Source organism: Canis lupus, chromosome 9 (genome assembly GCF_011100685.1).
Source record: "Canis lupus familiaris isolate Mischka breed German Shepherd chromosome 9, alternate assembly UU_Cfam_GSD_1.0, whole genome shotgun sequence".
Classification (NCBI taxonomy): domain Eukaryota; kingdom Metazoa; phylum Chordata; class Mammalia; order Carnivora; family Canidae; genus Canis; species Canis lupus.
The window spans coordinates 26,020,836-26,042,604 of record NC_049230.1 but is presented as its reverse complement, the minus strand read 5'-3'; the positions used below and the strand labels follow the sequence as shown (position 1 = coordinate 26,042,604).

Below are 21,769 nucleotides of genomic sequence, written 5' to 3'. Positions count from 1 at the left end.
ATGATATGGGGGATCCCTGGGTGACTCAGTGGTTTAGCGCCTGCCTTCAACCCAGGGCGTGATCCTAGAGTCTGGGGATCGAGTCCCAAGTCGGGCTCCCTGCATGGAGCCTGCTTCTCCCTCTGCCTGTGTCTCTGCCTCTCTCTGTGTCTCTCATGAATAAATAAAAAATCTAAATAAATAAGATCAAGAAAATGAAAGGTTCCAGTAATTTTACTCCCTAGATATAACTCTTCAGCATTTCAGTGAATCTCATTCCATATTTTTTAATGCATATGTAACACATCCTTTCTTCTTCCACATAAACAGGGTCCCTGTGTGCTACACAAACCCTCCTGCAACCTGCTTCTTCTTTCATCTATAATAATCATCTCTTGATGTCAATTAAGGAAGATCAACCTAATGTCCTCTGATGACTGCATAGTCATTCTAGAAAATGTACCACAATTTATTGAACCTATCTCCTACCGAAAGACACGTGGAGTGTTTCCAATTTCATGCCATTATAAACCACACTTTAAAATATCTCCATATATTTATATTCACATTATTTGTCCTACTAGCTCCTTAAGATATATTATCATGGGCTGGATCAAAGGAAGTGTGCATTTTAAACCCTAATAGATATTGATAAATTCATTTCCGAAAAGAATCCATCCATTTATACTCTAGCCAATAGCATTTCCTTCTGCCTCATCAGCACCAGGCGGCATTATTGTTTTTAATCTTTTCCAATCTGATAGGAAAATAAAAATCTTGTGGCTGTTATTTTTGTCCTTACTATTGAGGTGACTGTTTCTAGTTTGTCTTGTAACTGCCTGTTTATGTTTATGTTGTCGTTTACCTTGACATACTAAAAATATATATCAATCCTTTGTCATATAAGCTAGAAACATTTTTATTTTTATTTATTTTTTTAAAGCAAAGACACATCTATTTATTTATTTATTTATTTATTTATTTATTTATTTATTTATTTATGATTTTATTTATTTATTCATAGAAACAGAGAGAGAAAGAGAGAGGGGCAGAGGCATAGGCAGAGGGAGAAGCAGGCTCCATGCAGGGAGCCTGACGTGGGACTGGTCCAGGGTCCCCAGGATCACACCCCAGGCTGCAGGCGGCGCTAAACTGCTGCGCCACCGGGGCTGCCCCATCTTTCTTTCTTTCTTTTTTTTTTTTTTTTTTTAAGATTTTTAAATTTATTCATGAGAGACACAGAGAGAGGCAGAGACACAGTCAGAGGGAGAAGCAGGCTCCATACAGGGAGCCTGATGTGGGACTTGATCCTGGCACTCCAGGATCACACCCTGGGCTGAAGGCAGGTACTAAACCGCTGAGCCACCCAGGTGCCCTAGAAACATTTTTTTTAACTTCTATTTATTTATGATAATCACAGAGAGAGAGAGAGAGAGAGGCAGAGACACAGGCAGAGGGAGAAGCAGGCTCCATGCACCGGGAGTCCGACGTGGGATTCGATCCCCGGTCTCCAGGATCGTGCCCTGAGCCAAAGGCAGGCGCTAAACCGCTGCGCCACCCAGGGATCCCCCTAGAAACATTTTTAAAAGCAATCTTTCGTTTGCCCTTCTAGTTGATCATTTCTTTTGCTATATATACAGATTTAAAATTTCATCCCATCTAATTGGTCAAATGTTCCCTTTGGAACTTCTGGGTTTAGTAAAATAACTCCCTCTTCCCATAATTAAAGACTATTAAGTTATTTTCTGAATTTTCTTCTGGTATATTAAGTTTTATTTCCCCTATTTAAATATTTAATCCAACTCCACTGTAGTTTTGGTTATCATGGGAGGTAAAGGTCTGTCTTTACTTTTCAAATGGGTTCTCCCAACACCACTTCATAATCTAATTTTCCCCTTTGCTTAAAAATGCCATCTGTAGGGACGCCTGGGTGGCTCAGTGGTTGAGCGTCTGCCTTTGGCTCAGGTCGTGATCCCCAGGTCCTGGGATCAAGTCCCACATTGGGCTCCCTGCAGGGAGTCTGCTTCTCCCTCTGCCTGTGTCTCTGCTTCTCTGTGTCTCTCATGAATAAATAAATAAATTTTTAAAATGCCATCCATATAATAAATTTCTATTCTGTTCCCTTGGTCTTTCTGGCCCTTCCTCCACTACCTTCATTTATTTTAGGAGCTGTGCCACAATATATTTAAGCAACCCTCCCTTCGTCTCCTGTATTATGTCCTCCATATCTCCACTACCTTTTCACAAAAAATGATGAACAGTTTTATCATTTTTTTTTCCTCTCAGATGTAACTCAGAATCAATTTTGAGAACTTTGTTTTCAAGTTTCCACGGAGATGGAACAACTTCACAGAGAAGTTGTAGGGATCAAATAAGCTCAAGCAAGAAACAAAACAAAAACAAAAACAAAAAAGCTCAAGCAGAGGCTCTCAGTCCTGGTTACACCTTAGAATCACCAGGGGGACTTGTAAAAATACCCAACCTGGTTGGATCCCACCCTCCACAGACTCAGATCGAATCGCTTAGGGGTATGGTCCAGACACTGGAAGTCCTCCAGAGGATTCCCATGTGCTGCCAAGATTGAGAACCATATCGCTAAAGCCTATGAGAGTGTTCTGAAAACATACCCTGCGCTCCCATGCCCTGGCCAGGCGCTGCTGCTCCTTAATACACTTACTTACCCACACGGTCTTGTTCTCCATGTTGATGGTGGGAATGCTGGTTCGGAGGAACAAGGTAGCCCAGCTGGCTACACTGACTCTGTCCAAGTCTCTGTAATCCTGGATTACAGTAAGCGGTGGAAAAGGGGGGAAAGGGTCAAAAGAAGCAGGTGAACCCCTGTGAGCCTCCCTCTTGACCCTGAGCATCCCCGCCCAGGGCACCCTCCCACCACATAGCATCTTTAAGCAGCACTCCAAGGGATCCAAGAGCCAGGCATCTCCACACACAAATGCACATCATTCATGCATCAGGTTCTAGGCCGGATGTTGGGGACAGCAGAGACAAGGAAGGTCACGGTCTAGGGTCAGGTCTCTGGGCTAAATCTGGCCTGTCCCATGCTTTTGTAAATAAGATATTTTTGGCACACAGCCACGCCCATTTGTTTCTATACTGTTTATGGTAGCTTGTGCTTAATCGCAGGACTGGGGATTTGGCAGCACATGCCCCACAAAAGCTGAGAAGATTTATTATCTAGTCATTTACAGAAAAATTTGGTCTAGGTGGCACGAGAAGGCTGGCAGTTAAGTGCAGCCCAGAGCAGAGCATGATAGGTGGTATGCGCGGCTTCTGAGAAAGTTCCGTGTCTGGAGAGGGTGCTTGCAGCTGGAAATCTCAGAAAAGACCTCACTGGAGGTGAAGCGGCTGGGGAGAGCTTGAAGGCTGATTAGGAGTTTACATGCAGAGATAACAGGAGGGGAGCTGGCATTCCAGGGGAAGAAACAGCACTGCAAAGACATGGAGGTGGGAAAGAAACAGATGATGAAGAAATAATGGACACAGGAGAGAAGGTCGTTTGGCTGGAGATGAGCATTACGTCACGTCGGCACCCAGGCACACAAGCTAACAAGGACGGGCATACTGTGACAGGTATACAATAATTCCCATGTAAAACACGATGCTGTCCCCGACACCCGCATGCGCACAGAGGCACACGTACACATGTGAGGCCTTGCTGTGACCCAGGCTCCACCCTCTCCCTGTTGGTCTCCCCACCCTGGCGGGAAGGTGGGGCAATGGAGGCCTCTAGACCCAGGCACTGACCTCAATGAAGGTGCTATTCCAGACTCGCGCCTGCACTGTCACATTGGTGATGACAGGGGTATCAGGAATGGGACACTCCAGCCACACGCAGCGCGTGTGGTCACTGCCACAGGTCTGAGGGGGGCAGGGAATATAGGATGTGAGACAGTCTGGTATAAATGGGGCCCAGCACCTCACACCCCCCACACTGAGCCTTTGCTCATGCCAGCTCCTGCCATCTGGACACCACCTCCTACCTCTCCACCCAGCTAGGCCTCAACTTGCTTCCCAGGCCTGTTCCTTTCTCATTCCCCACAGGGGCTTCCTACACCTCCCACGTCTCCCTGCCTCCCCTTCATCCTGCCTCTCCCATTTTCCAGCCCTAATGTCCAAGACTTTGAGCAGCTATATCACCCCCAACAGGATGGGGCTCTCAGGAATAAGCCAGCATCTCTTCCTTTGGCCCAATGTGTTGACTGCTCCCCAAGGGCAAGAGCAGTGGGGATACCCACCGAGGTAGGAGATGAGTCTTCCTCCCTCTGACTAGGGGCTCCTAAAGGCACAGAGGTCACATCATCTCATCAAACCAGGGTCTCCTGGTGACTAGAACACAATCTCCCTTCCTTCAGTGCCCCCTGGTGCCCACACACCCTATGCTGGTAGTGACAATCCCTTCCAACCTTGCCCTGGCCACTCACCAGCTTTTGCTCAGACTGGGCTTTTTTGGCAGCAGCCAGAGTGACTGGTGGGGGGCCCTGGTCTCCCCCTGGGTCCAGCTGTCTCCGCCTCCGCTGTGGAGATGGGGGTCTGTCCTCAGGGACCTGAGAAAGGAAGATGATGTTGGCTGGGAGGAATGAGTGGGAGCAGAGTCAGGGGAGAGGCAGGCTCCTAAAGGTATATGAGGAGAGGGAGGGCAAGACACTGGCTGGTCTGCCCTGCAGCATGCAAATGAGATATAATGCAAATGAGATGTAAATGTATTTCAACCCGAAATGGTGTCCTTACAGAGAGAGTCAGATTCAAAGGGTTGACAAGGTCTCCAGGTGGTCGGCAGGGCCAGGACCCATTGCCGTGGATGGTGATCTCTGTGGGGTACAGCAGCCACTTGCCATTGATGACTTCGTAGGGCCACTCCAGCCCTAGGACCAGGGTCCCCAGGGCTGCCAGCCCTTCTCCTACTGGGCCCACCTGTGGGCACAAGGGGGTGTCATGGCCACAGCCTCCTGGAAAACGCCCTCCATCTCACCCATCCCCAACCCTCACACCCTCAGACCCAGACCCATCCCCACCTTCCCAGGAGTCTCCACCCAGGGTCCCCATAGCCCCCTTACCTGGAATTCATACTTGAGGGGGCTTCCCACGTCCTCCACAGTTTTCATGCCAGATTCACCCATCACTGTCCCCCCAAAGAAACTTTGTAGCCGGTGATTCACTCTAAGGGTAAGAAAGATGCTGAAGTTTAAGGAGGTGGGAGGGGCCCGGCCAGAAGGGGTGGACATCAAGGCAGGCCAACTCCAGCTCTTCTTATATCAGGAAGATCTGAGATAAATCCTTGCTTTGCATTTACTATCTGTGTGCTAGTTATTGCTCAAGCAAATTATTTATCCCCCCAGACCCTCAGTTTTTCTATCTATAAAATGGAGTTCATAGCAGTTGCCATACATAGCATGGGGCTGCTGTGGGAAGTCAGTGGACTGCTGTATATAAAATTCCTAGTGGGGCACCTGGGTGGCTCAGTTGGTAGAGCATCTGCCTTCAGCTCAGGTCATGATCTTGGGTCCCATGTTGGGCTCCTTGCCCAGCAAGGGGGTCTGCTTCTACCTCTTCCCTCTGTTCCTCCCTATGCTTTTGTTCTCTTTCAAATAAATAGAAAAAATATTTTTTTTTTAAATTCCTAGCACCATGAGCTCTCAAGAAATGTAGGGCCACACCAACATCTTGGCCCCAGGGTGGCTGATTCCTCCACTGCTACCTCCCTCGCAAGGGGAATAATAGTAACAACAATAATGATAGTGCTTGTTGTTAAGGGAAAGTGTAACCCAGGGGAAGCAGAGGCCTGAGGATACCAGGCCTAGAGAGAGGTGTCCAAGGAGCTTGGGAGCCACGGGGACAGAGAGGCCGTAGCACAGACACGCAGGCTGGGGTAGGGGTGGTACCCACATGCTGAGTGAGGCCTGGAGTGTGTAGTCCACCAGCAGAGTCAGGGTCATGGGCCACAGGTTGTCCTGGTGACTTGACCTGGGGAGGGAGCGCAGGAAGTAGGGGAGAGGTATCAGCTGAGGCCTGGGTTGGAGGAAGTCCCAGGGTGCCTCCCTCCTGCCGCAGACTGGCTTCTTGAGGTCACTCACGTAGAGAGCTGCAGCTGCGCCTGGAGCTCCCTTGTGTGCAGGGTCACTCCGATGACCTCGAAGGCAATGAGCAGCTCCATCTGCCATGAGGGCCAGGGAGGCAGAGAGGGGCATTTGGGGCCAGGCAGAGGTGATGCCATGGGGGAGAGAGGGGCTGAACATTATGCTGGGAGTTGGTTCTCCAGCTTCCTCCTCCCACCCCATTCTGGGCAGAGTCTCCACCTGCCCACCTGTGTCCACTCTTTCACCTTGTTAGCCTCTTCTTGCTTCCCTGTCCCCTTCTTCTCTGTCCATGCCCTCTCTGCTTTCAACTACATGGCATTGAGCAAGTTACTACACTTTTCTTTTTTTAAAAAAAATATTTATTAATTTGTGAGTGAGAGTGTGTAAGAGGCTAGGGGGAGGGACAAAAGGGGAGGGAGAGGGAGAGGCAGAGAATCTCAAGCAGATTCCCTGCTGAATGCAGAGCCCCAAGCAGAGCTTGATCTCACCACCCTGAGATCATGACCTGGGCTGAAATCAAGAGTGAAGCACTTAACTGACTGAGCCATCCAGGTGTCCTGGTTACTCCAACTTTTTAAATCTATATTTTCTTTCTATGAAAATCATCTATTTTCTCATAAGGTTGTGAGAATAACAGCATAAAAAAAAAGCGTGAGCATTGGACTCAGGGCCTGGCACATAGTAGGTGCTCAGCAAAATCCAGTTCTTCACTTCCTCCTGCTCTAGCTTTGTGCTCCCTAGTGGCCCCATTTTTCTTAGTCTCCGGGTCTCTCCCCATGTCCTCCTGTATCTCCCTGTCCCCCACCCTGGCTCTTTGCTTCAAGGAAGCCTGGGAAGCAGGCAGGCCGACCCAAGGTTAAGGGGCTCATCAGAGTAAGAGCCTGGGATCCACAGGTCTGGGAAGGTGTGACCAGCACTCACCCTCTGGTTCCGTTTGAAGGGGTTCCCCAGTTCACAGACAATGGTCTCATTGGCCTGGCACATCCCAGCCTGAGGAAAGAAGAATCCGGTCTGAGTGGTCAGAGTAGGGCATCTCCCGCCCCTTTCCTGTGGCACTGGATCTGATGCCCTAGGGGCTCGAGCACTGGGTGCTCGTAGCATTAGAGATACTGCAGACGCCTGAGGAAGCCCAGCCGAGAGGAAGTGGGTAGGGTGGGCACAGGACAAATGGGGTGCGGGGGCAGGTACTCACGGGGCGCACTGAGGACAGCAGCAGGGCGGGAGGCACCGCCAGGGTGAGCAGCGCCTCGTGGGCATCTTCCCCAGCGCGCTCCCTGCTCGGGGTGTTGGTCACGTCGATGCTCAGGAACAGCTTCCGGCCGTCTCTGCTGTACTGCAGCCTGAGGGGCAGGACCCCAGGCCTGAGCCCGGAGCCCCGCCCCGGGTCAGTTAGGCCCCGCCCCTCAGGTCTACTGAGTGAAGAAAGTCCGTTCTTGGGACAGCCAGGCCCAGCCCTCTAGCCTCCCCTGGAGAAGAAAGCCCCTTTCCTGGCCAGCACAGGCCGCCGGGAGCATCCCCCCCCCCCGCCCCGCGCCAGTCAATGTCCCTGCCCCCAACTCGCCTCTCCCTGCGGCCCCGCCCCTCAGATCGTCCAGGGCCCCGCCCCTCACCTCCTGTTGGCCAATGAAGGCCCGCCCCACCCTGCCCTTGGCCAATCAGCGAGGCCCAGAGCGCACCTGCTCAGCGGCTGCCCCAGCTCGGACACGAAGGCCGCCTGCATCTGCAAGTTACTGTCGCATTTGTTGTCCTGGCCGCACTCTTTCTGGAAGTGGACCTGGGGGTGGCCAGAGGCGTGAGGACCCCCCCCACACACACACACAGCGCCCTCTGGCCCCACAGCCTTCCCGGCCCCCCCGCCCTCCCGGCTCCGGCCCCACCCACCTCGGTGTGGTTCTCCAGAGCCTGCGCCTGGTTCAGGACCGGATAGGGATCCAGGGACTTCAGCCCCAGCCGGGGGCGCTCAGGCATCCTCAAAGGTAGAGAGTAGTTCATGGAGATGACGATGGGACGGAGTTTGTCCCGGAGGTTGTCCTGGGAAATGAGGGGGAGCTGAACCCAGCAATGCGTTCCCATCCCCCGCCACACAGGTTAACTCTTCACACCGCCCTGACCCTCAAAGAGATGAGGTCCCCCCACCCTGAAAAACCCCAGTAAGACTGAACCCCCTCTGGTCCTGTCATAAAATTGACCCCCTTCCCACAACTTTGATCCACAAGCGAGGTGATGGGACTCCTCCCCAGATATGGGGGTGGGGGTGAAAGGGGGGATTGTTGAGCCTCCCTTTATCCCTGTGGCCCCCAGGATCAGCTCTTTCAACCATGATATCCTAGAGAGGGGCTGAGCTGGTCCCCCACTCACGAACCTCTTTCCCCCCCAGACATCAACTAAATCAAGAGTCTCACACCCCTCACTTATCTCAGAGGTGATGAGCCCTATGGCGCCTATCCCCACTCCGAGGCTCTCTATCTCTTCCTACCACATACTGTGCCCTATACTTCCTGTAACCCTATGGTCTTCCAGGCCAACGTCCCCCACATCTGTCTTTGGGGAAACTCCAGTCCCTCACCCCTGCCCTGTACAGACTCTGGATACCTCCTCCAGAGAACTTGGAGCAGGTGTCCTGCCCCTTGCCCCTCTCTCACCATCAGGAGCAGTTCCAGCTTCTGGCAGTGCATGTCTGGCATGGAGAAGAAGCCGTGGAAGATAGCTGACTGGCTGCGTGCAAAGCGAAGCCTAGGGGGGCGGCGGTCCCGGTCGGCCTCCAGTGTGTAGGCCAGAGCTAGAAATGGATGGGGTGTTATCCAGTGGTCAGGTAAGCATGCCCCTCCCTGCTCCATACCCCCACACTCACTGATGTTTCGCCTGTAGTTGGGGTTCCCAGCACTCTGGTTGTAAGCAAAGCACAGCTCCACCTGCACACTGTTGGGAATCAGAAGACACATAGGAGGTCACAGGGGAACCCAGTCATCCAGGCCCTGGCCTTCACCCCTGCACTGGGCAAGGGAAAACCAGGGCCCTTAGGCAGAAAGGCAGGGGCAAACCTGGGGAGTCCACACAGCTGGTTTGGGGGTGTCCTGGGCCTCTTCCCTCCCCACTCCCACTAAAGCCATAGGAAACAGGTTAGAGGAGCTCCTGGGTAGTTCAGTTGGTTAAGTGCTGGACTCCTGGTTTTGGCTTGGGTCATAAGCTCAGGATCATGAAATCTAGCCCCTCACTGGACTCTGCACTCAGCGGGGTGAGAGGTCACCAATGGGGAAACTGAAGCTCCCTCCTTCAGAAGGAGTTGCCTGAAGTCATCAGTTGTTTGGTGCCCTGCACAGTCTTGTACAGGATGCACTGTCTAGATCTCCTTCTCCCACTCACCCCTGCTTTCTGCTCTGGGTCCCTTTGCTTGTTGATCAGGCCTCATTCACACAAAGGCCTCAGGGTCATCACCCTCATTACTGACACTATCTTAGCAACTAATATATTCTGAGCACTTTGGGTGTATAAGGTGCCATGTGAAGGTCTTTTTGTACATTATCTCATTAAATTATTATAACAATCCTATAAATTCATTATTATTATTAACTTTGTCTTACAGGCAAGAATCTGAGACTCAGATTAACAATTTGCTCAAGGTGGCTCTCTCTCCCACCCACCTATCTCCCTCTTCCGTCCTCCTCCAGGACCTCACTCCCCAGAGTCCACCGCTACCACTGCAATGGGAATTGCTGGGATTGAACAAGGTGGTCTAGAGCCCCTACTCCTAACCACCATGCTCTAATATCCCTCCAGTTTGCCCATGACCTCCTGCAAGGAAGTTGGCTTTTTTAATAAGGTTGGGTAGGAGGGGCAATGCTTACCCCAGCACTCATCTCATATCAGGAGCAGCCAAGGGAGGGGGCTGGGAGCCAAGGTCCTTCCTGGCATGCCCATACATAAGGAGGGGTGCGTGGACAGAACAAGGGCTGAGAGTCTCACCAGGAGGTGGCTGTGCAGAGTGCAGGATCCAGCACAGATGGCCTGGCCACCAGTGTCTTGTGGAGGATGTTGATGACAGGCCGTGCCCTACATAGAAAACACACATATACCAGTGCCCCCTGCCTGCCCCCTGTCAGGACAGGACTGTGGCTCAGGCTTGCATGGGCCTGGTGTTGAAGGTGGGCAGAGATGGGACTGCATGCAGACAGGGCTGGAAGAGAAAAAGGCCCCTGGCTTACCGCAGCAGGACAATGCGGTCTGACAGGCTCCCCACAAGCAGGTCTGGGTACAAGTTCTCATCCACATCCATTCGCCCACTCAGTGAGTAGCCAAAGGTGGCCAAGCCAGGCAGTCCCAGCTCCTCCCCATGGATTACCTGGGAAAAGGGGGAAATGGTGAGGACAGGCTCAGGGTGAGCCCTGGGGAGTGGGGCCTAGTGGTAACAGGGAGAGGGCGGGTGAGGGGAAGGAGGCAAAGCTCCCTTTGTTCCTGTCCATTCATACCTGCTGCGGCTCTCTGAGGAGCCCCCTGGAGCTGCTGTGGTAGATGTACACTTTGCCCAAGCCCTCGAACGGGGCTCCCACAGCAATGTCTGGGGAAGAGAGGCAGGACAGGTCACCCTGAGTATGATGGGCCCCAAGTCCCCCGGACCTTGCACTCCAGGTCATGGGGTCCAGCAGGAAATTGACCTCACACTGCCAGACAGTGCTCAGAACATCAGGGAACAGAGCTCTGCGGCTCAAGATTAAAACTGGGACCACTGTGAGCCCAGTTGCTCCTTTTCTATGTGGGAAGGTAGGTCTAGGAGAGGCAAGTGATTTACCTAAAGTCACACAGCCGGTTAATATCACAAGCAGGCCTAAACTCCAGATGCCTGCCCACTGGCCTAGTGTTTGTTTTCCCTTACTATGGTACCTTCCATCCCCACCACCAACCTCCCCTTCAGACACCCAGTTCTTCTAATGACATTTACCAGAAGAGCCACAAAAGGAAGTGTTCCCCACTGGTGACTTTGCCAGGCAGTTATCAAGCACTCATCTCACTTAATCCTGACAAGATTGCTGGGGGTAGGTACTGCCGTCCCATTTTAAAGGTGAGGAAGCAGAGTCAGAAACCAAAGTCACACAGCTAATGAGTAGAAAAGAGGATAGTTGAGTCCATATCTAACACCAGGGGCTGGAATTTTAATCACACTATAACTTTCCATGTTAAAACTCTTTAGACTTTAGACTTCTAAAAATTCTAACCATCATTGCCACAAATAAACCCCAAATGTTTTATTATCTTCTTAAACTTTACTAAACTCTTGCTAGTTCACTGCTTTTGATCTGATAGGGCCTAGGTAACCAGAAAGCCAAGCTTGTTAGAAAAGTATGTAAAGGAAAGAGTAAGCAGGTCCTGAGTAGAAACCGGATGCCTCTTCTATCAGTAAATGCTTAGGCTTTGCTAACTGAACTTTGAACTTTCTAGCACCTACTTTGGCTCTTTAGAGACTCCTCTGCCTTCCTTTTGGTTCTCAGGTATGTTCTGGGAAATTGAGGTGGTCAAAAAAGTGGTTTCCAGATAAGTCAGGTGCTCCCATGGCAACCAGGCTCTTCCTAAATCTCTTTCCTTGATACCCCAGGTCTGACTGGTCCCCAAGTCCTGCAGAGCACTGGACATCCTCTATATCTGGGGTTCCCACTTTATCCCAGCCCTTAAATCCCGTACTTGATATAATACATTCTTGATATTAACACCTCCAGCCTTGCTGTCCCCAGCTATCCCATGTACCCTCCAGGATCAGCTTTCAAGGTACCAAGCTATGATATCACATCCCTGCGCAAAACCTTTTCTGGACGCCCCTCCACCATTTTCCAAATGTAAAGCCCCAGTTCCTCTGCCTGGCTTTCAAAGCATCCACTCCATCTCCACACTGCCCCTCCAGCCTCATGCATCTCTAATGTGAACACCCTACATCTACTAAATTTGGGTAGATCAGACAAGTATCCCACACTCATGTTGTGCCCCTCATTGTGCACACTCAGCCCAGCCCCTGATGCCGGGAGGAGGGGTATATCCAGTCCTCCGGGAGGCCCACCGAGCTCACCACTCGTGGCTCCCTTGCACAGCCTCTCTCTATTACTGCTGTGAGCTCCTTGGACTCGGGCCCCATCCCGTCTCCTTTTCGGGCCCTGTCAAGCCTGGTATGCAGCTGACACTCCATTAGTGGGTATGCTGGGGTTAGGAGTGCTGGCTCGTACCCTGGAATCCATCCTGGTTGATGTCACCAATGCTGGCCACGGAGAAGCCAAAGGCGGAGCGACTCGGGCCCTGAAGAAGGAGGGAGGGGTGGGCAGGGAAGGAGGTGCCTGCCTGGTTCATGAAGACATAGATGGCACCCCCTACCTCTTCTTTCCGCTCAAAGTAGTATGGGGCTCCCACCAGGATGTCCTGCCACCTGCAAAGGAGAGAAGGAGGGAGAAACAGGAGTGTGGGGTCAGCCTCCAATATACAACATAACTCTTGTTTAGCAGACACAGTTGTGCCAGGGCACAAGGCTATACAAATGGCATCTCTGGCCATGGTTCACGGGAAGGACATGGAAATGCTAACATGACCCATCTAATAGGAAACACAGGTCATGGAGAAGCCATGGAGGGCAGATCACACCCAAACAACCCATATCCCCTAGAACCATAAAATGACAAAAGGAGATGCAGGTGTCATGCAATTGACATGTAAATACCCAGAACCGCATCAAGTCTCATTGCAAATCAATATGCAAATTAGACTTGCAAATCCCTGTAAACAGCATGCAAACAAATGAACAATCACAACCTTGCATTTCTCTGGGAAAAAAAAGCATTTCTCTTGGGCAAGCCTGCCCCCCTCACCCATTCTCCCTGGTCCCAGAGAATGTCCCTGGAGTCTCACCCATCATTGTTCAGGTCTGCCAGGGCAATGGCGCTGCCAAAATAGGCGCCCACCTGCGTACCCTCCAGCACCTGCCTCCTCCGCAGGTCTCCGCCTGCCTCCTGGCTCAACAAGAAGACAGCACCCATATGTCGGTGCCGGGGAGCACCTGTCACAATGGTGATGTCCGTGGGATGCAGGATGGCGCTGCCCACCTGCACCGTGTATCCTGGGATGGGGGAAAGGTGGTCAATCAAGGCCCAGTGAACTTTGCCCCTTCCACTCTGGATCCAGCCCCTCAGACTCCCCAAATATCTTCTATTCCAAGTTGGACAAGAAAGTGGACTCTGGATGAGTTTTGGGTGCTCAGAACAGGCCCGGCATACAGGTGGTGCTCAACAAGTGTGTGCTAGTTGAACTAAATGCCACTAGTCACACATATGCCATGGTGTCACTCTTCCACCAGGCACTGAAGGTGAGAGGCCAGTGTGCTGGGAATGGGGTCACCTTCTTCCTCCACCACCCAAGGAGCCACCACAGCTGGACTCACCAATATAGAGGTTTCCTTGGTCCTCTGGGTCCTTATAACTAAATTCGGATAAATCCCAGTCCTTCCGCTGAATCATGTAGCTGTTTCCTTCACAAGAATTTCAGGAGGGGAAAGGGAGGAGCTGAAATCACTCCCTTCAACCACCACATCCAGGTCCCCCTGCCGCCCCCACCCAAGAAAAATATAACAACACCTTTTATTTGTGAGCATTTTGCCTTTGGCAAATCACATCCACTTTATCTTAGTCATTCTGTGAAGTAGAATGATAATGCCCATTTTGCAGATGAAGAAAGCAAGGCTCAGGGACAGGGGATAGTTGCTGAGCCAGGGCTGGAATCTGGTCATCCAGGCTCCTGGTTACTAAGTGACACTTCCCTCACTGGAGACACTGAGGCCAGACTCCATGCTGTTATCTCCTGATCCTGCCCCCAAGCTTGGGCTGCGTACCTGCCCCTGTGCCCTGGGGCTGCTGCTGGAGAGTACCTGCTGCCCTGCCCTGCCCTGGCGAGATTCTAAAGGACCAGGAGTAGGGGAGGCAGGATCAGAGGACTGAGCAGAGGCCTCTGCCTCCAGTGAGTCTGGAGCTACAACTATGCCCTAGGCTACCTGTTGGTCAAGAGGAGATGATTCAGGGCTCCCTCTGCCTGTTGATTCTGCAATTAAGAAGGATGCAGGGGATCCCTGGGTGGCTCAGCGGTTTGGCGCCTGCCTTTGGCCCAGGGCGTGATCCTGGAGTCTGGGGATCGAGTCTCGCATCGGGCTCCCTGCACGGAGCCTGCTTCTTTCTCTGCCTGTGTCTCTGTGTCTCTCTCTCTGTGTCTCTCATGAGTAAATAAATAAAATATTTTTTAAAAATAGAAAAAAAAAAAAAAGAAGGATGCAGTAAGGAGAGAAGGCTCAAATGTAGCTATAACCTGTGTGGTGGAGAAAGGCAGAGATGGCGGGGTGAGCCCCAGCCCCCCGCCGAGTGGTAGTGTGGCCATGCAGCTACAAGCATGGTTCTTGATACAAAGAAATACTCCACAGGTCCCCTCAAAGATTGGCCTGTATGTATTGACGAGAACAAATGCCCCAACTTGTTGATAAGTGGGAAGAGAAAGTAGCAGGACAGCATGTTTAATGTGATTCTGTGTATGTGTGTGGTTTTAAAGATATCTATATATTCTAAAATAGAGGCTCCGCAAGACACTTGGCAGTCTGCACAGGGAAACAGGACAAGGGAGGTGGGTGGGAGAAGAGGGGCACTTTTACTCTTTGTTTCTCCAAATCCTACTGTCCCAGTTAGTAGTTGTACCAGGAGCATGTTTTACTTTAATAACTTTTTTTTTTTTTTTTTTTTTTTTCTTTAATAAGGTTTTAAGTGCTTGAGGTGGAGTCAGATGGACGTGTGTTTCAGTTCAGGTCTGGTAACTTACTGTCAGCCTTGGGCAATTGACTTCACTTCTCGGAGGCTCAGTCTTCTATAAAACGGGTGCAAGGACACTTGCCTCATAAAAGTCTTTTAAGATTAATAGACATAATAAGCGCTTGAAGCGATGTGGGCAAAGACGTCTCTTCTGCCCTCTAGTGTGGAGGGTCTGAGCCAGATGTCCCTGTAGCTACCTGGGAGTGGGTGGTCTCTGCTCCTCCTTCACCCTCCCCATCCTCCTCCCCCCATCCCCCACGGCCCCTACCTTTCCAGTTGTAGGCACCGGGAGCACCGAAGTACACGGTATTCTGGGTGAAGCCGCCGCTGGTGCCCAGCTGGCACATGCCTGTTGCCAGGTAGTCAGTGTTGCTATTACACATCTCATTGTGGTAGGTCTGCCAATCATCAGTGGGGTCCAGCTCGAGGTCATTGCCCCGCACATAGCACTTGCCCACCATGCGCCGCTGGTCCTCCGATCCTGACCATAGCACCTGGGTGTAGCGGTGGGCGCAGACCTGGGGACACACCCCCCCAACACACACAGCCTGAGCCTGTGGCCAGTTGTCTCCTTGGCCCTTTGCACCTCTGGCTTTGCTGGAGAGGAGCTGGAAAAGGTCTCTGGGCTTTTCTTTCTTCCCACAGTGACACCTGGACCTGTGTCTCCTTTCCAGGATTCAGAAATCTGCGCTGAAGGCTGGGAACACTTTTGGGGAAGGCCAGGAGGTCCTGGATTTGAGAGCCTTACAGATCTTGGCAAAAGGAAAAGGGGAAAGGATGAGGGAATGTGGGTCCAGGCTCTTGGGTCTAAAAGGAGCTAGTTAGGGGCACGCCTGGGTGGCTCAGTGGTTGAGTGTCTGCCTTCGGCTCAGGGTGTGGTCCCGGAGTCCCAAGATCGAGTCCCACATCAGACTCCCCACAGGAAGCCTGCTTCTCCCTCTGCCTATGTTTCTGCCTCTCTCTCTCTGTGTCTCTCATGAATGAATAAAATATTTTCAATAAACAAACAAACAAACAAACAAACAAACAAACCTAGATACAAAGCAGATTAAGGAACTTACTTCTCTGCTGTGCCCTCTTCATGGATGGGCCATTATTAAAATAATAGCAATGACAGCAGAAATAACAGCTAACACCTACTGAGTCTTTACTGTATGCTGGACAGAAGTCTAAACTCCTCTCATATTGCCTCCAGGATGCCTCCCAATATCCCTGGGGAGTAGAGACAATTTCTACCACCACCCCCCCATTTTAGATAAGAAAACTGAGGCACAGAGAACTAAGTCTCTAAGATCTCACATCTAGAGAGAAGCGGAGAATACTCAAACCAAGGCTGTCAGGCTCCTGAGTCTGAGCTCCTAAGCGCTAGGCTGCTCCACCTCTCTGGTAGCTTCTCCCCACATACTGGAGGTGTTCAACAAACAGCTGCAGGACAAATCAGGCAGAACAGGGCATTTGTAAAACAGCAGGGGCAGGCGAAACCCAGAACTGGGCTTGGGTCTTGCTTGCTTGCTCTCTGTGTCTCCTGCCAGCTGTGAGCTCCAGCAGCAGCAGGCCTGAGTCACTGCTAAGCTTCCAATGTTAGCAGATGCGCGACACACAGTAGGGGCTCACTGCACATTTGGTTTTTTTTTTGTTTTTTTTTTTAGATTTTATTTATTTATTTATGAGAGAGAGAGAGAGAGAGAGAGAGGCAGAGACACAGGCAGAGGGAGAAGCAGGCTCCATACAGGGAGCCTGATGTGGGGCTCGATCCCGGGTCTCCAGGATCACGCCCTGGGCCGAAGGCAGGTGCTAAACCACGGAGCCAAACCACGGAGCCACCCAGGCTGCCCTGGACATTTGTTGAACGGGTAAGCAGACAACTGCTGAAGGGCCTGGGACCTGCAATTGCCTTAAATGGAATGCTAGACCACCTGCTGTCCATAACATGGTTCTAAAAATGGCATTTCAGTGAACTGATGCAAACCCCTGGAGCTTAAAACAGTGTTCAAAGGTGAAAGAAATGCAACAGGGATGACCATGGGGGTGGCGATTGATTAGAAGGGGGGCACACTTTCTGGAGTAATGTAAATATTTCTTTAATGAGTGTCAGTTACACAGGTGTTTCATTTGTCAAACCTCATTAAAACTCAATATCAGTACATTTTGCTATCTGTAAATTTCACATCACACTTTTTTTTAAGTGGGGGGGAAAAAAAAGGAAAATCGCCTATCTGGGATTCAGAAATTGAGACCCCAGGGGCTGACACTGAAGAATGTAGCCAGGAAGTGACAAGTGACAGCAGGGAGTGGCCCCCAAAGCCCAGGGGGTGAGCTGGGGTCAGAAGGGCTGTGCCTCTTCCGCGGGCCAGCCTGTCAGGAAGGAGCGGGCCCAGGCCACGCTGCCCCGGGCTCTCTCTGCCCTTTTCTCCTCAGTTCCCTCAGCTCATTCCCATGAAGGGTGAGCACCCCAGGAGGGGAAAGGAAGTGGGTGATTCAGACAGGACCCAAGCCATGCCAGGCCCTGGAAGCATGCCATAAGTGAAGGATCAAGGGGACACTTGGGCCCATGGAGACATACAGTCATATAAATGGACATTTGCAAGGTCCCAGCTCACTCACTAAAGACTCCTCTCCCACCCTCTGCTTCCCTCCCCAGCTCCTGGGAAATGGAGAGGGCAGGAGTGGGGGGAGCGGACAGTAAGTGCCCACTTACCAGGACTCTGCCCGCAGGGCCCTGGCTGGCCACAGTCACCCCGAGCCACATGTCCTCAATAATGTGATGGTCAGGGTCACCTGTGGGCATGGGAGGGATCATGAGCCAGGGCACCCATCTTCCTGGTGCTTGGAGCCTCCAGTGGGCAGGAGTTGGTCTTCCTGGCTTTCCACTACTGTAGGCAGCCCTCCCTTGCCCTCCTCCAGCTCACCAGGAATCTCAGCTCTACAAATCCCATGTAGTCCCACTTTCCCCTAGAGCTCCCTCCCCCCAGCTGGACAAGAAGACTAGAAACCCAGGTAAGCCTGATAGCTCCTCCAGGTCACCCTCTGTGCTACCTGCCCCCCTCCCCGACCAGGCTCCTGTCCCCGCGCTGATCCTCAGCGCCTTTTCCCTCACTTTTCTCTGAGATGTCCATCCGCTCACAGTCGTTCTTGTGGGCAGTGAGTGGGCACAGGTACACGGCACCGGTCCGGTTGGTATAGCCATCAGGCACAGCGAGGTCCTGGGGAGCACCAGCCAGGAGCCTGGGGTGGGGGGTGGGGGGCAATGAGGCTGGTGGGCCTGGGCTCAGACTTCCCAAAGCCTGCTGCAAACAACTTTCTGTTCAATATGTTTGCTGAGCGTCTGCTGCGTCCCTGGTGCCAGGCTGTGTGCCAGGCTCTGGTATCGGGAGATGAATGGATCCTGGCCCCTGCCCTCCAGGAGTGGCCAATGCAGGAGAGGCAGGCAAGAAAACAGATATCTGCAGTGAGGGCCTCGGGAGAGGAAAGCAGGGTGCAAACCTGCCCAGACCCAGTGTTGGGGGGGTAGTCTAGGAGGCTCACGTAAGAGGGGATCCTGGTCAGAGTCTGAGAATGATGACCAGGGCTCACCAGGAGAAAGGAAGGAAGGGCACTTCAGGCAAAGGTATGACATGTGCAAGGGCAGGAAGCATGAGCAAGCAGGGTGACTCAGGATTTGCAAGGCTCTTTATACAGCAGGAGCTGGGAACATGGAGGAGGGACCCAGGGGGCAGGGGGACCTGGGGGGGGGGGGGGGGGGGGGGGGGGTGGAAGGGGAGCCCAGAAGGGCAGGTTGGGAAGGGATTTTTAAGCAAGGGAGTGACATGATCAGATCTGGGGTTTGAAAGGAATGTTTGGCATCTGAATGACATGGTCAGATCTGGGTTTTGAAAGGAATGCTTTGGCCTCTGAGGTGAAGGTAGACGGGAAGAGAGAATGACCAGGGGAATCCCCGCACAGGGATCAACTTCCAGAGCGGCCTGAGAACACGTGAAGGGGGTAGGGGCAGTGCTGGAGGCCTGGGTCCCTCCTAGGTCTAGGGGCTAGCACTGAAGAATGGCAGCAGGAGATGACAACTGAATGCAGTGGGTGTCCCCAAAACTGGAGCCGCATGAGCTGCAGCCAGCAAGGCCCCTGAGTGACCTGCGTGAGGTCTACTCTCCCTGGCACGTCACTGCCACTACCCTGAGACAGGCATACAAGGGCTGGGAGTGCTGGGTACCTGGCCCTTTGGACAGTGGGGCCACAGGGCCACATTCTTGGCAGGTGGGCACGAGAGTGGGGATTGGCCCCAACCTGCCCAGCACCCATCTTTGGGGAAAATGACTGCAAAGCAAGTTCCTACAAGGGTGCTTAGGGCCCTCGCCACCCACCCCATCCCAGACAGGTGGCTAGAGGAGAGGAAGGCAGATCAGCCTGGAAGCAGTATCTCAGAAGACAAGGTCCTTGGCCCACCAGTATGAGAAATCCCCAGCATATTTGTTAAAAAACGGCAAATTCCTCAGCCTACCACAGACCATCTGCATTGCATCTGGGGGTAGGGCCCTAGAACCTGCATATTTAACATGTATCCCAAGTACTGTGCACCTCAGTTTGAGAAGACAGCTCTACCACCCTTTGCTCTCGGGATATCACCTCCTGGTAGCCTCTAGACATTCTGCTAGGATTGCCAGCCAGATCCTATGGACACAGCCTCCTGGGTGGCAGGTACCTCCTAGGTACCCCTCGATCAAGCTCCAGCAACACTATCACCCCGAGGCTCTGGGCTTCCTGCCAGAGTCTGGAGGTACACAGCAACGGCCCCGCCTGCAACTCCTGCCTGGGACCTGTGAGTGAGGGCTCCAGGGAGTGGGCAGGGCAGGGCCTGGGCATGCCGGGACCTGGGGTGCCTCCGCCCACTGGCTGTGAGGAATGCACTGCCTGGGGTGCTGGGAAGGGGTGGGATCTCTGCCTGCGCCTCACATCTCAGCTCAGAGCTCACCCTGGGAAGCATCCCTGGGGGCAAGGGTGCAGCTTCTCCAAGCAGAGCAGTGCTAGGAGGGGCTGGGGGAAAGCTGGCAGGGCACCAGGGTGGCAGCCAGGCCCCATTAGTCACCCTCTGCCCGGCTGGAGAGGGTGCTCGGTGAGTCCGCTGCCTGACCACCCATGGACATCTGCCCCGGCGCCACTGACAGGTGAGAGAGGGAAGCAAGAGCCTGTGGGAAAGGAACCTAAGGGCCTGGTTCTCGGCTTTGTTCTGCCTCCTGGGGCAATTTTTTCCGTCTCTGAGCTGTAAGTGCTTCATCTGTGAAATGGGAACAGCAGCTGTCCCATCAACCTCCAGGGCTGTTGAGGGGAACAAACAGGTTCATTCTTCACAAGAGCTTTCTGACTCCGAAGTCATGGCCAACGTGAGCACTGTCTGTCCAGTTTCTGGCGGCATCAGGGACTGGCCCTGGCTCACCCCCAGGTGTTCCTCCAAGCACCCAGGAATCTTTGCCCCATCAGGTTAGTGAGTCTAGAACAGAGGGCAAACAGCAGACTGGTTCAGCTATTTACAGGGAGCAGAGGAGGGGACCTAAGCAGTACTTCGTGGCGGTGGAATCACTGAGGTGGGGTGTGTTCTAGCGTCGTTGTCCCGATCTGGCTGGAGGTAGAGGCTGAGTGTTGGCTATCATGAATTTGAAGGGACAGGTCCAGGCCTAAGGGGGCGGGTGGCAAGGAGTCCCTGGGGAGCCCTGGTTGCTTTCCAGGGTGTGAAATGCAGTGCAAGTATGGCTTTGCCCCAGATGCAGCCCTGACCAAGCTGTTGGGGCATGAGACAGCTCAGGAGCAGGGTGGCCATGACCTCTCAGCTTTGCTCATCTCAGGGGGAGTGGGCTGAGGGACCCTTCCTCTTAGCCTCCTGGGGTACTGAGCAGGCAAAGCCAAACAAGAATGGCAACTGGGGTTGAAATAAACCCCTTTGGGCAGCCCGGGTGGCTCAGCGGTTTAGCGCCACCTTCAGCCCAGGGCCTGATCCTGGAGACCCAGGATGGAGCCCCACGTCGGGCTCCCTGCATAGAGCCTGCTTCTCCCTCTGCCTGTGTCTCTGCCTCTCTCTCTCTCTCTGTCTCTCATGAATAAATCAATAAATAAAATATTAAAAAAAAAATAAACCCCTTTACCATCTATACCCACTCAGCCCTCACCCTGCTCCAGCTTTGTGCCCACTGATGGGTTATGGGGCAGGGCGAGTGCCCTAATTCCAGCCCCACATCCCAGGCCCCTCCCTCCCCAGAGATTCCAAAGGAGCCCCCCTCCTCCAGCCCCCCTGGAGTATTTTTAGCTTCTACTTGGCCTGCTCAGAGGCCCTTTAAGGCCCTCTGGCTCCCAGCCCGGGATCCAATGGGTCTACAGCCAGAGGACCGGGAGTTAGATGGGGAAAGGCATGTGCAGAGGGTCAGGTCCAGCTTCCTTAAGCTGCAGCCAGGTGTGGGAGAGACCTTGCTGGCATGTAAGTGAAATGTAAAACATATATGCAAAGGAACACCTCTGCTGCCTGCCGTTGGGTCCGGTCCAGATCAGTGAGTCCAGAAGCCGACCCCTCCCAGACCGCCACGGAGTCCAACCTCCAGGCTGTGGTCAGAAGGGAGGCTAGTAGGATGCTTTGCCCAGCTCTTGAAGCACAGAAGAAAGGAGATCTGACCTCCCCTCTCCTGGAGCCGGGTTGGACCCCTCCAGGAGCTAGGGGGATGGATGAAATGACCTCTCAAGGGCTTTCTGACAGCTTCTCAGCCTCTTCTTTGGCTCCAGCCAGACAGCTCATCCTGGCCTCTGGGGAGCCCCTTGAACTCCAAGTTCCATAAAAGCACTTCCTCAACCCGGTTCCATCACTCTTCCTTGGGTGGGGGGCTGTGGGGGTTGGTGTTCAAAGCTAATGCA

At 52.7% G+C, this 21,769-nt stretch overlaps 1 protein-coding gene across 1 annotated transcript in view; it reads right to left on the bottom strand.

Moving 5' to 3' along the window:
* The window catches only part of ITGA3 (integrin subunit alpha 3), a 29,808-nt gene that overhangs the window by 3,932 nt on the left and 4,107 nt on the right, over positions 1 to 21,769 (bottom strand). Inside the window, exons 2-23 of the mRNA XM_038546032.1 lie at positions 17,982 to 18,109; positions 17,583 to 17,662; positions 15,153 to 15,402; positions 13,480 to 13,566; positions 12,951 to 13,158; positions 12,278 to 12,474; positions 10,538 to 10,626; positions 10,274 to 10,410; positions 10,035 to 10,121; positions 8,923 to 8,990; positions 8,714 to 8,850; positions 7,953 to 8,102; positions 7,748 to 7,845; positions 7,264 to 7,411; positions 6,993 to 7,061; positions 6,069 to 6,148; positions 5,881 to 5,958; positions 5,052 to 5,154; positions 4,726 to 4,908; positions 4,419 to 4,541; positions 3,742 to 3,855; positions 2,661 to 2,759 (exon numbers count right to left, since the gene is read on the bottom strand). Of these exons, the coding sequence (XP_038401960.1) occupies positions 2,661 to 2,759; positions 3,742 to 3,855; positions 4,419 to 4,541; positions 4,726 to 4,908; positions 5,052 to 5,154; positions 5,881 to 5,958; positions 6,069 to 6,148; positions 6,993 to 7,061; positions 7,264 to 7,411; positions 7,748 to 7,845; positions 7,953 to 8,102; positions 8,714 to 8,850; positions 8,923 to 8,990; positions 10,035 to 10,121; positions 10,274 to 10,410; positions 10,538 to 10,626; positions 12,278 to 12,474; positions 12,951 to 13,158; positions 13,480 to 13,566; positions 15,153 to 15,402; positions 17,583 to 17,662; positions 17,982 to 18,109 (2,713 nt within the window). The remainder of the gene's footprint in view (positions 1 to 2,660; positions 2,760 to 3,741; positions 3,856 to 4,418; positions 4,542 to 4,725; positions 4,909 to 5,051; positions 5,155 to 5,880; positions 5,959 to 6,068; positions 6,149 to 6,992; positions 7,062 to 7,263; positions 7,412 to 7,747; positions 7,846 to 7,952; positions 8,103 to 8,713; positions 8,851 to 8,922; positions 8,991 to 10,034; positions 10,122 to 10,273; positions 10,411 to 10,537; positions 10,627 to 12,277; positions 12,475 to 12,950; positions 13,159 to 13,479; positions 13,567 to 15,152; positions 15,403 to 17,582; positions 17,663 to 17,981; positions 18,110 to 21,769) is intronic.